Source organism: Ambystoma mexicanum, chromosome 1q, assembly GCF_040938575.1.
Source record: "Ambystoma mexicanum isolate Mex_15411 chromosome 1q, UKY_AmexF1_1, whole genome shotgun sequence".
NCBI lineage: Eukaryota > Metazoa > Chordata > Amphibia > Caudata > Ambystomatidae > Ambystoma > Ambystoma mexicanum.
Window position 1 is genome coordinate 1,015,035,637 of NC_090922.1, and position 13,622 is coordinate 1,015,049,258.

At 44.4% G+C, this 13,622-nt stretch overlaps 1 protein-coding gene across 4 annotated transcripts in view; it reads left to right on the forward strand.

Annotated features, from left to right (window-relative positions):
* ODF2L (outer dense fiber of sperm tails 2 like) overlaps positions 1–11,710 on the forward strand; it is a 583,980-nt gene extending 572,270 nt beyond the window's left edge. For 3 of the 4 annotated variants that reach the window (XM_069641685.1, XM_069641686.1, XM_069641687.1), the window contains 2 exons: positions 500–625; positions 10,980–11,209. In XM_069641685.1, the coding sequence (XP_069497786.1) occupies positions 500–625; positions 10,980–11,108 (255 nt within the window). In that variant the 3' untranslated portion in view covers positions 11,109–11,209. Of the gene's footprint in view, positions 1–499; positions 626–10,979 lie in introns of all 4 variants that reach the window. The other variant, XM_069641688.1, reaches the window with a different exon arrangement.
* Positions 11,711–13,622: the final 1,912 nt, after the last annotated feature.

Here is a 13,622-nt window from a genome sequence, read left to right on the forward strand (position 1 = left end):
AAAAAATAAATGGTATACTTCCTCTCCCAAAAAAGTAAATGCAAGCACTGATCGTAGTTGTACCAAAAAAATTCTCAGTGTTGGCTTAATTTATTTCAGATACCCTTGAAATGAAATGTGGATTGTTTAATCTTTGCTTATGTTTTTAAATAAGAAAAGCTAGAGCCCGTTTTGATACAAAATCGATGTTCCTTTATTCACTGATCGTAAAAAGAATGGTCAAACTTTTCCTAGATAAGGACGATAGTGTGCCAGGTACCCGCCAACCTGGCTGCAGCTGTTTCATCCATCTGTAATTCCTGACCATGCTCTTGGCCGTATCACTTTCTTGGTGATGAGAATTCTGTTGTAGTTACACTGGCATTAGCATTTCCAGACAAAATCGATCCTGCAATCAAAATATGTAATACTCACATGCTGTTTATATCCAGTACGGCTGGGTGTTAGAAAATCTTTCAGGAGAAGGCTGTTTCGTTTAAGCATTTTTTTGACATTTCAGGTGTCTTCAGAAAAGGAAAAAAATGCTGCAAGGGAGCAAGCCATCAATAAGAGACTGGCCGATCTCGAAACTGAACTGAGAAAGAGAAAAGAGGAGAAAAAACAGATTGCCTGCACTTTAAGCATTGTAAGTCATTCATATAACTGAGAATCAAGTGTCTGTGTGGTGTTTTTAGTTGGGTGTACTTTATTAGATTTTGTCACAATCCCTTTAATTTCAGAAAACATAACATTTATTATCAATTCAGTAAACTGGATAAATACATCCAATTAAAAAAGTAATGAGTTTTTTTAATTCATGTTATCAATGCAAAAATTAAATAAAAGACTTAGTAGTCTTATAGAGAATGGACAAAGCGAAACATTTTATTCCAAAGTTACAAACTGAATAAACGGACAGCACCCCACTAGCCCGGCACCCTATCTAACCCACCCCTCCTCCAACTCACCTTCTCCTTATATGCCTGCATGGTCTGCCCCCTTTGATTATACACCACTTCCGCTTGACCTGTCCCAGGTCCCCATGACGTCCTAATTCTTATTGTTTATCGCATTAGTCTGTCCTTGTTTTCCATCTCGATCCCACATCAGGTAGGGTTCATCTTCTGGGTCGGTCGCTATCCGGCATATACCTTCTCAGATGATGGGAGCTGGGCCACCGCCCCCAACCCGTTTCTGGCAATGAATAAGAGCCCATTGTTTTATTTAGTCCAAACTGCCTGGATTCAAGATGGACGCCCAAGTGACCTTCACCCAGTACCCTTGAGAGCTCCTCAAAGTGCTGTCTCAGTGGTCCTAACGTGCATGCTTGAACAGAGGAGACCTCAGGGCTGAGAAATGTACTACAACAGCCAATGGGTGGGTTTTCCCTATCCAATGTCTGCTATGATTTAAAGAAAAATAATACAACTCTCAGACTTTAATCACATGACAAATGACACTTCAGGTATTAAAATATTTCTCCAAACTCTTCCCATATTTTCATTTACCTTCCTACATGATCATTGCCATTGTGCACCATTATGGTGAATGTCGCAACACAAATCGTATCCCCACACCTCTGGGGGTCCTCAATGTTCATAATGTTTATCTTGCATACACAGTTTTTACTTTACAACATGGATTTTCGATACATTTTCAGACAATAAGATCAGATTAAAATCGAGTTTTAAGGACAGAATTATTTTTCTTTATGGTTTTGTTGGTATTTGTTATTCCTGAATATGTGGATGTATGTTATGTTCCCTCTCCGATCCATGCCTGCCCAGAAGCTGACTCAACATTAATGCTGTTCTATTTTGTGTTGTTTTCCGGTTGCTGATAGTTGTCTCCATTATATTTGTGGTTTTCTTAACATTTTTATGACAATTTACATTTAATTAAAATCACTTAATTTTATTTCCTCTCGATTTGTATTTCTTTGGGAATTTGTATGTTTTTTTTGGTGATAAATCAATTGCTTATAGTGGTACATTTCAATTCATAGAACGGAAAGTAGGACATACCATTCTAAATGGTGAGTTTACATGCCTTTTCTTACTGCACATGTTGTATGTGAGCATCATGCTTTATTGCTTTTACTATTCTCCCTACTCAATGCTTTAGGCGATTGTGGTCTGCGGACCTAAAGCGCGATACACAAAAGAGTGCCATACTTGGGCTGACGCACAGTGTGTTGCGTTTCAGCCCTGCAGACTGCAGAGCACTGACTGATATGGAGGAGCGCCAGGAAAGGTAACTAGCGGGAACGGTGAACGCTGTTGGAGAGGAGCAGGTGAAGGGGCATGGGGGAACATGCAGCAGGAAGGGGGGGCGTAGGGTGGAAGATGAGCAAGTGGAATACAAAGTGCAATCTTGCAACCGTGGTGGGGGGCTTGTGTATACCATCATCAGTCTTCTGTACACAGCCTTTGGCACTTGATCCGATTTTGGCCTATCTGCAAATGTTGTGGAATATATTGTGTTCCCTTTTTGGACATTACAGCTGCATTTTCTTTCAAAACACTTTGCTGCTGTAGGTTTCTGACCTACATTTACAGTTTATGTTCCTGCACAGATTAAAATATGTTGCAGGCCTTCAAGCCACCAATATTAACTTGATGGCCTCATTACTCTCCTCATCTTCCACACTTGCAGTTTCACTTGTGGTGTGTCACAAGAATTCTAGCTCTCCCCTATGGTATTTAATTGTATATTCTTGATCAGAAATATCATCTGTTCATGTGGCTTCATATACATGCATACAGATTATGCTAAAGATTCAAGTATTGTTTTAAAAAAACTAAAAGCACTAAGTCCCTATTGGACTTGACTTCTAACGGCTGACTAGTGAATGCAACTTAGTTTCTTCAAAATAAATGCATTAAAGAGGCCTGAACATGAGTTGTGCGTTGGCCCTTAAATGCAGCGGTAATGATATTACAGCCGATTAAGGCCTGGCCCTATCACGAGTCTGGCATGTTTACCTCCAGCTCAGAGCTGGGGGTAAACACGCATAGAAAATGCCAATTTTCGGTGCAGTTACCGCTGGAGGTATTACTGTGCGGTAATTGCGCCAAAAATGTCCCATTGGGTCGAGTAGAGGGCTGGTAAATCCAGGCAACGGCCTTAATAAACAACTAGAACGCTGAATCACCTGAGATGGCAACATAGACAGACCAACCAGACTATTGACTCACCAGTTAACACCTTCAGAAATGTCTGTGTTGAATAAAGGTCTATCTTTTGCTCCATCGTCATACAATGATTACATCGATATTCAGATTGATGTGTTTAAATGTGTACGTAAACTAAAATTGAAGAAATTCTCTCCTCCCTCCAGACACACGCTTGTCTCCCGAGGACACATCCATGCACACCTTGTCTACAACTCAAGTGTTAATGTCATTGGAAGGCAGGGCAGATGAATCGGAATTAAGAGTTGCAGAATTGCTTAATGAGTTTGACAACAGTTGATGCACATGAGTTTGCGCCAAAATCTAGGTTCACGCCTCACTTCTCGGGCGAAAATGTGATCAACACCTTCCACAGGGAAGTAATTGGCGATCTTCATGCACTAGAAGATCAAGGACAAGTGATCGGTAAAACTAATCTTAAAGCCACCGAATCAAGAGCTCTAAAACAACTAATGAACAGTTAGACGCTGATCATTAAAGAGACAGATAAAGGAGCTAACATGGTTGTCTTGGATAAACCAGATTACAATCAAATGGCCCAAAAACATTTTAAAGCTCCAGGTTGTTACCTGATGCTTGGGGCTAATCCAACTTAATCTATCATTGCTAACTCAATTCAACTAATTAACATATGGCATAGTAGAAGTTTGTTGACAGATGGAGAAATGCAATTTCTCCAGCATTGGATCTTTCATGGATTCACATGCTTAGAATATTCCCCGTCGACAGACTGGGAACCCTCAGTACGCTTATAAAGCCGTTTCCCATAGGAAAACTTTCGACACTTTTGTGTCCTATCTATGTCGTTTTGTGGCCGCGCACACATGCCCCACTAGGACGTAGCGGTATAAATGCCCCGCCCCCGAGGCTCCCTTCAGATTTCAACCATCTCCAAAGTAGTGGGAGCACCTCGTATAGTCTACTATTTTGTCTAGGTTGTGCTGTTGGAGTTTTCTCCCGATGTCAGGGAAAGCACTGTTACGCCCGTGCGCTACGGGCGGGTTGAAGGTGTACGAGGGGGACGGACATATGGATTGCATATATTGTCTACACCCTCATCATTCGGCAGAAAAGTACGACATCTGTAAGGGCTTCTCCCAGAAGACTCTTAAAGATCGAAGTCGAAGACTTGTGGCATGGTTAAACGATGGAGCGGGGTATACCCGCCTTCGGAGGTGGGCTCCACGCGCAGCGTGGCCTCAGTGTCAAAATCTTCAGGGGCCCGCGCCGCTCGACATGGTCGGAACCCCCGGTGAAGAAATTACGACCGGCAGAGAAGGAATCATCGAGAAGCCATTCTAAGGAGTCTTCGTTGAAGAAAGCCTCGTCATCCTCATCTTCGACGAAGAAAGACGGAAAAGAAAAATCAAAATCCTCCTCGGGCGATCATCATAGATCGACCTCGAGTTGAGATGCAGAGAAGCGTAGGTCGAGTTCGGAAAAGGCGGGAACGCCTCAAGGACCTGCACGACCACCGCCGACGTCGACGGCAGGGCAGTCATCGACCACTTCTCTGCCACTGACACAAGTGGTCTCAACCGTTCTTGGACCGCAGACGGTAACAACGACGTCGACGATGGGGCCAGCTTTAGCTTCGTCGACGGAGATCCCGCAAGAGGCCTGGCGACCTGAGGTATACGACCCAGTTTTCCCAGAGACACTACTGCAGCAAGAGGCCTTGTCAGTGTCCTCAGGAGATGAGGATGTGAGAGTAGCTGGCCCTGCAGACCTCGGGTTACGAGGGATTACCAGGCCTCTCTCCGGGAGCATTCCGGGTTCTACCCCTCTTCTCAATCCGCAGTCACTCTTGTCGCTGGAGGTCTTATCCATGTTGCAAATGTTGCTGAAGACACTGCACGAGAGACTACCTCAAACAACTCCGGCTAGGTCGGCCATCGACGACCCGGGCCCGTCTCGTCGGCCACCTCCATCAACCCCCAAGGCAGTGCCTGCGGGTGGAGTCCTCTCGGCTCCACGCCACGAGGCAGGAGAGCTGATAGATTCAGACTCGGACAGTAGAGCCTTATCGGATGTCTCGCTTTCCCCCTCCAGGGATCCAACCTGGGAGTTTTAAGCGGAATTAGAAACCCCGAAAAGCCCGGCTCAGCCGTCTCCCCCGGACGACATTGGGTCATTTCACACCATGATGGCCAAGGCTTGTACAGAATTCGGGCTGGCCCAGGAAGAGGAGAAAAAGGACTGTTTTCTTTTCGACCACATGGGATAGAGAAGAAGGTTGGTGTTTTCAGTACCCATCCTGGATCATGTGTGGAAGGAGGGGTTACAGACCATGCACCACCCTTTCTCGGAACCGGCGATAAAAGGTCATCTGGAGAAAAAATGTAAGGCCCCAGAGGCTACCCCCAAGTGTCTCTCCTCCCAACCAACTCCTGACTCAGTGGTGTCAGCAGCAGCGGCGAGAAAGGCGAGGACCCAGCACAAGTGCACAACCCCCTCCGGAAAGTGATGCGAGAAGACAGGATGCTTTCGGCAAAAACGTGTTGTCGGTAGGTGCTACCACAGTGAAAGCGGGCAATTCTCTGGCCATAGTAGCCAGATACGACAGGGAGATGTGGCACTGACTGGCTCCTATGCTGGAGCATCTTCCGGAAGAACATCGTAAGGCGGCGATGTTACTGGTCAGGGAAGGTGAAGAGGCCTCAAATCATGTCATAAACATCGCGGTGGACCTCGCGGAATCGGGGTTTAAACAGGTGAATAACAGTGCGATTCTCCGAAGGCAAGCATGGCTGAAATGCACCAACTTCCGACCGGAGGTGCAATACAAGGTGCTGGATATGCCTTTTGAGGGAGACCTTCTGTTGGGCGAGAAGGTGGACGAGGCCCTGAAGGGCATGAAAGAGGACTCGGACACGGCGCGTTCCTTGGGGGCCCTCCAAAGTGGGTGAAGTTTCCGGTCTTTTCGTCCCTTCAGGGGAGCATCGGGAAATTCCAGATTCACGGCATCTAGAGACAGATCCTTCAGTAGGCCAGCATACCCCTCCCAGGGATACAGACGGGCTTCTCAAGCGGCAAAACGACGGCGGGACTACCAGGCCCCCAAGAAGAGAACAGGTTACTTGTCGTTGACGAGGGATAAACAGACCAAGGACCAGCAATGACGGGCATTGGAACGTTCTGGGAGGCAGGGTATTGTGCTACATCAACGAATGGGAGCAAATAACGGATCAATAGGTGTTGGACACTGTAAGATACGGACATTCCCTGCAATTCAAAAGCAACCCTCCGCACATTCCACCGGCGTTTGTAGCTCAACCCCATCTGAGCATGTTGCAGCAGGAAGTAGCACTTATGCTACAAAAAGGTGCTATAGAATTGGTTCCGTCGTCACAGAAGGGTCAAGGGGTTTATTCCTGATACTTTGTGGTGAAAAAACCAAATGGAAAGTGGCGTCCCATTCTAGACCTGCGCAATCTAAACAAAACGTTGAAAAGCCTAAAATTCAAGATGCTCACGTTCTAAGAAGTGATCCGGTCAGTTCAAGAAGGGGACTTTCTGGCGTCTCTGGACCTGCAGGATGCGTACTTCCACATACCGATGTGTCGGCGACACAAAGAGTTCCTAAGGTTTGTGGTAGGGCGGACTCACTACCAGTTCACAGTACTTCCTTTTGGGCTGAAATCCTCCCCCAGAACGTTCACGAAATGTTTGGCCCCGGTGGTGGCCTGGCTGAGAAGGCAAGGCCATCATGTATACCCGTATCTCGACGACTGGTTGGTGAGGGGGTCCTCCCCTATGTCGACTCACACAAGTTTGCAGGCCACCATGTACCTCTTACAACGGCTGGGGTTTGCGGTAAACCTCGAGAAATCCTCGTTAACGCCGTCGAGAAGTTTGGTGTTCCTGGGCGCACAGTTCGAGACCCAGTCAGGGTTAGTGAAACCATCCCTCGACAGAATCACCAAACTCAATCGATTGGCAGGTCAGCTGAAAATCAATGCCAGACTGTCAGTGAGAAAATATATGTCAATTCTGGGCGCTATGGCGTCCTGCATTCCTCTGGTGGGCAACTGCCGCCTGTTCATGAGGCCGGTTCAAGTGTTTCTGGCAGGCCGGTGGACGCAGGCCCAAGGGCTCTGGTCGGACAAACTGACCGTCAACGACGACAAGCTCCTACTAGCTCTTCAGTGGTAGCAGAGATTCCAGAATATATCCAGAAGGGTACCCCTCCAGGAGCCGGAGTTTCAGCTAACCATGGTGACGGACGCGTCCCTGACAGGCTGGGGAGCACACATGGGCACTCCACAAACGCAAGGTCGATGGTCTTGGAGGGAATCTCTCCTGCACATCAACGTTCTGGAACTGAGAGCAGTGCGCTGGGCCCTGAAGTCGTTCCTGCCACACATCAGAGGGTCCACAGTGAGAATATTGACAGACAACACGACGGCGATGTTTTACTTGAGGAAGCAAGGGGGCACGCGATCCAGAACCCTTTCCACCGAGGCTCAGAAGGTGTGGCTTTGGGCTCTGAACACGATATATCCATCGTAGCTCATCATCTTCCGGGTGTACGGAACGAGCAAGCGGACTCGCTCAGCAGAAATATGGACCAAATTCACGAATGGGAGATAGACAGCGTTCAGTTGTCGAAGGTCTTCGAGGATTGGGGACGGCCTCTGCTGGATCTCTTCGCTACGCAGAGGAACAAGAAGTGCGAAATGTATGCCAGCAGGTGGCCACAGGAAGACTCTCTGGGGGAAGCGTTCTCCTTCCCGTGGACGGACAAGTTCCTCTACGCCTTCCCTCTGTTCCCTCTAATACGGAGAACTCTGCAGTGGATATCCAGGTACAGGTGCCGGGACATCCTAGTGGCACCGTGTTGGCCGAGGCAGACGTGGTTTTCCGACCTGCTTCACCTGTCAGTGGATCAACCAATAACGTTGCCGAAGGTTCCCAATCTCCTGTCCCGGGACGAGGGAACAGTGTGGCATCACAATCCAGACAGTCTCAATCTCACAGCTTGGCTCCTGACTTTTCGGAATTTGGTGCCTTGAGCATTTTGTCGGACTCTCGGAGGATCCTGCAAGCACCGCGAGCCCCTTCCACCAACAAGTCGTACGAGTGTAAGTGGAGAATGTTCTGTACGTGGTGTCAAGGACTGACAGGAGTGCAACCTCTAAGGGTCACTCCGGAACAGCTTCTGCCGTATCTGCTACACCTAGCGAAGAACGTATTATCTTTTTCATCAATAAAGGTACACCTGACGGCCATCTCTAGATTCACGAGGATGAGGAAGTCGTCTCCCTTGTTTAGTGACAGGTTGGTGAAACACTTCATGAGGGGTTTGTTCCGGACGTTCCCTCCGGTTAAACGTTTTTCACCAACGTGGAGCCTTAATATGGTGCTAGCAGGGTTAATGGAAACACCCTTTGAACCAATGGCCACATCGTCGATGAAGTTCTTGTCATGGAAAGTGGCCTTTCTAATAGCTATAACATCAGCTCTCGGAGCTGTTGAGCTGATTGTAACTAATACTGTGCATCCACTCAATGTAACGAGTAAGCTATAAGGGTTTGACGACATCCAAAGGTGGAAGCGCCCACCCAATCTTGCATATCTGCCATCTTCGAATGGGTCAGTAGCCCTTGTACGGATTATGCATTAGTAAAAACGTACACTTGTAACCGGGGCAAGCACCCTGTGGAATACAGTATCTTTATCTAATGAATGCACTCATTGCTGCAAAGATATTTGTCACTTGATGGCCACGGGGGCAGAGTCTGGCGGCTTCTCCACACCCCACAGCTACTGGGCAATGTTGAATGAATAACTATTAGTTGGCTGGCTTGTCGTGCCTCCAGGCCTATAATGCAGAGTCCAATTGACTATGAAACCAATAAGCATACCATGACCAATACTTAGGAACAATTTGAGAACTTGTAGAATTACATATTCCCAACAGATGATATGCGGATACTGCAGAGAACATACTATAAATTGGACTATTAACCCAATTAATTATTGGGTGCAAAGTTATCTGATACAGTTGTCATAAATGTATCAACTTGCAATAACAAACTAACATAAAGAGAATATCACTGCATGTGGTTCTGATTTTTCCCATGTATCAAACTGCACATCCAAAGTATAGATATAAACAATTACAATTAAAATCACTTAAATGGCATACTAGAGCCACAACATCCATTGCAGGACATTATAGGAACTCGGCAAACTCCAACTGCCTCAAAAGCAGTTCACAGTTGCCACCTCTTCGTGGCAGTGTAGCTTGCGTTAAGCTTGTAAAGCATTTATCTTTTTTGTTGTCTAATTGGTTAACATGCTGCCAATGTACCGCAAGTGGAAATTTGGACTCTTGACTTGAAACAGTGCTGAGATGTTCTCTAATGCAAACTGTAAGTGGCCGTGTAGTACTACCAATATAGTAAGCATTGCAAACACATTTGATACAGTAAATTACATATTTAGAGTTACATTTGATAAACCTCAATCTTATGATTGCCCAAATTCACAAATGCAGTGTACTGTAGCTGTACCTCTGCTTCTCCTAGTTTTGTTTGGGTGTGTTATTACTCTGAATTTGACTTCATGGAAAGTATGTATGGAGCAAGCTGCACCCCATGACCTTAAATTGGACAGTTGTGCATGCACTATGCAGCTGAGGAGCCACCAAAACCCCAAGAGGTATCAGGTTGTGGTCACACATGCATCAGCATTCTATTTTAAATTAACATATAGAACATAATCTATCCACATATAAGGAGGAAATGGGACTATGGAAAAGGTGTAGAGTTGTCATAACTGAGATTAACGTGTCCTGAATCATTATCATTACGAATACATCTATTAGACTCCTTACCTCCACTACGACAATAATTGACCAATTTGAATACCTCTGACACATATTACATTAATACACTGAACAGACACAAACGGTTACCACATACTCCAACAAATCCATCAACAGTTTCATCTTCCCTGGGCTCTTGCATATAACTAAACAATTCCACAATTATATCAAAATGTATGCATACATATCATTAAACACTGACCTATTTCTTCAGATGATTCCATTTTCTGTTGGCATTCAACATTATCTTCTCAAGAACTATACTATATCCCGTGGCCACTGTATCACTGACAGTTTTTTTCTGATCTTGCACCGTTTCAAAATTCTTCTTTTGAGCATCTGTCAGGGTAAACTGTTACAAGGGTCATTCATGCCTGAATCTCAACATCTCCTCTCCTCTCCCAATTTGAATCTATTGTTTCGAAGGTCAACTGCGACCATTACGTTGCGCGGGGGCAGTTTCAATCGCCAGTCATGCTGTTGTCTGTATTGGTCCAGAGCCATCTAACTGGTACCATGGATGCTGTCGGTTACTGTGAGGATTTTTAGTATGTTTTTAGAAAACATTTGCAGAGCAGTGACTCAGTATCATTTCTGTTTACGTCCCATAAGGACAAACCATCTATTTTGGAGGCACCTCATTTAGGCAGTAGTGACCTACATAGGCAGTCAAGGAGGTTCCATTCCAAATTAGTCCTTTTTGTACGAATATCCCATATAGATAATGTAAAGTATAATGCAAAGACTGAGAAAGATCAAAGATAAAAAAAGGATTTCCTTCTTTATTGCACCCAAAAATAATTTGGAGTGATTATATACTCTTTTAATAATTAATCGTGGTGTATATTGAAATACAGTTCCTAAATGTTTGAAGTCTTTCATGTTAAGTTCTTTATAATGCATTTGGTAGTGTTAGTGTGTAATAACTGCAGCATTTTATTTGGGTTTACATCTGCTTGTTTTTTTCCCTTCAGAGTGAAAAACATTATGAGCTGCGTTTGAAAGGACTGAAGCACCTCCTAGAACAAACGGAAAGCAAAAACCAGAACATACAGAATTATGTGCAGTTGCTGAAAAGCTCTTATGCAGCAATGTTTGGATGACATTGTTTTGCACAGTGGATCAGATCAGAGTATACGTTTTTATTAAATGTTTGTTTTGATATCTCTAAATTATTGCAATAAATGCAGCACAAAACACTCCAGTCTTAGTTTATGAGCTCTGATGGAATCTTTGTCCTTGTAATGTTTGTATGCGTAGTACCTACTGGGTTGCAGCAAAGAAGTGGGATAATGGATATTCCAATAGCCTACCTTTAAGTTGCTAATTCAATGGGTCTCAGAAGAATGCAAGGTTCAGTCCTACTACATGGCTTTATAAATGACTTGTTGATACATTCACACACTAAGCTACCTTACAAGCCTGTTGTAGGAAATGAGTTAAATGTTGTTTACATGTATGCAGGATAAGGTTTCAGTATTTTTCAATAACTACACATTATACTTTTTACAATGCGCAACCTTCAGCTCTTTTTCATTCCTTTTATTTATTTTACCTTTGCCTTTTTATTTGATTTAATTTCATGCACAATTACATTTTTACTATACTGTTTTCATATGCAATATTGTGATTCGCATAAATGCTCGACTTTCCATCCAAGAAAGAATTTTTAGTTTTTAAATAAAGAGCCAATATAAAACTGCAATGTAAGCATCTTCATAAACACTTATTGTGAAAGGGTAATCGATGTTAGGGTGTTTGGGTAGGTAGACATAGAAATCTGGCATAGACTTATTTAAAACACGCAGCTGTTTAAAAACTGGATGAAGATTAAGGGTAGTTCATCAGTTGGACTCATTAATAGCTGCCACATATGTATGTTCCATATTCATGTGTAAATGCTTACTGTTGTAGCATGAACCATGTACCTGACAAGTTGTAAATATTGACAGTAGCAAACATTTTTGGGATAGTTGTATGGTGTATATATCACAAAGAAAGATTAAGATGTTTAAAGAAGGTAGATGGACAAGATGATTAGAACATTATTTGAAGGCATTATTTACAAGGAGGCATTAGTGCATACTGCACACTTGAAATGTTATGGCAATGATTGTGAGAGAATCACGTTTACATAGAATTGTGAAAATTAACCTTGCGTCACACCTAGATAGAATTGTGAATTTCAACCATGCGTCACTTCTAGATGCTGTGTCGATTACCATGCATCACACTTGGAGATAATTATGAAGTTTAGCCATGCACCAGACCAAGATGGAACTGAGAAGATTAACCATGTGTCACACTTAGATAGAATTGAGAAGATTAACCATGCATCACACTTAAATAGAATTGTGGAGATTAGTAATTTGTCACAACAGATACAACTGTGTAGATTAGCTACAGAGTAGCCAAAGCTCTACTTCCTCAAACACACCACCCAAACACTACACACGCCTACACACACACACACACACACACACACACACACGCACACACCCGACACTGGGCCTAATCCCGTACGTACACAACAAGCCAGTGCGCACAACCTTCAATACCTGCCAATCTACACATATAGGACACACACACACACCCCAACATAAAAGTCACATAGAAACATCCCAGGCGTTGGACCTTACCCTTACATATACAACAAGACACTTTATGCAACCTTCCATCTGCAAGGCAACGCACACAGATGCCAGTTTCTCCTGCTTCTGGACCAATCCTATCATTCTTCCCTCACTCACAAACCCGTCCTCTTTCTTGCAGAGCCATGTGAGTGCCTGAAGACTGCCCTTGGTTCACGGTATAAATCAACATAACATAACTTTTAATTGAATGCAAATCTGGTTCACCCGAGGGAAGAAGATATATATTCTAAAATGTTAAACTGTGCTAAATCTGAAGGAACATAGAGGTCTCTTTTGTTTTTTTGGGAATATTCATGTTGCATGACAAAACACTGCTAGATAGTAAAGTGCTTTGTCGGTGTGTAGATTGACAGGATCTCATCACTTCTCCCCAGAGGTGATCCCTTCCCTATGAGGCTACGGATGTGATGCTGCTACACAATAGTTCCCCGAGGGTTGATAAAAAGTGTGAGGACCTCATAGGGAGAGACTCCCCTCATGGGGATAAGGACTCCCATACTGTGAAATACCTCCCTAAACCCTTATTCCCAGAAGCCATGGGCCTATTGACTCCTCCCTACCAACCTGAAAGTACTGCTGTATGTTATTGTGAAGTCTCTGTAAAACCAGATAGGACTAAGATGAAGAAGAACTAAAGAAGCATACAGAACAACAGTAGAAAGAATTACCCAGGAACTGTGACAAGGTGGCCACTAGGAGGCATGAAGATAACTTCAGACTTTGACAACAACCACTGACGTTATGCTGGGGTGTGCCCAGCAGTATAAAGTAAAGGTTGAAGAGGGACTACACGTATTTGAGAGCAGCAAGGGAAGCAGGTGTCTGTCCTGCAGGGCTCGTGAAATTCAAACCTGTGATACCCGAAGCATTGAGAGACAGTTGGTCTCTGAAGGAGAGGTTGAACGGAATTACGTGAGACGGGAGGAACCCGACTTGCTGCAGAAGCAGGAAGAATCCAGCGGT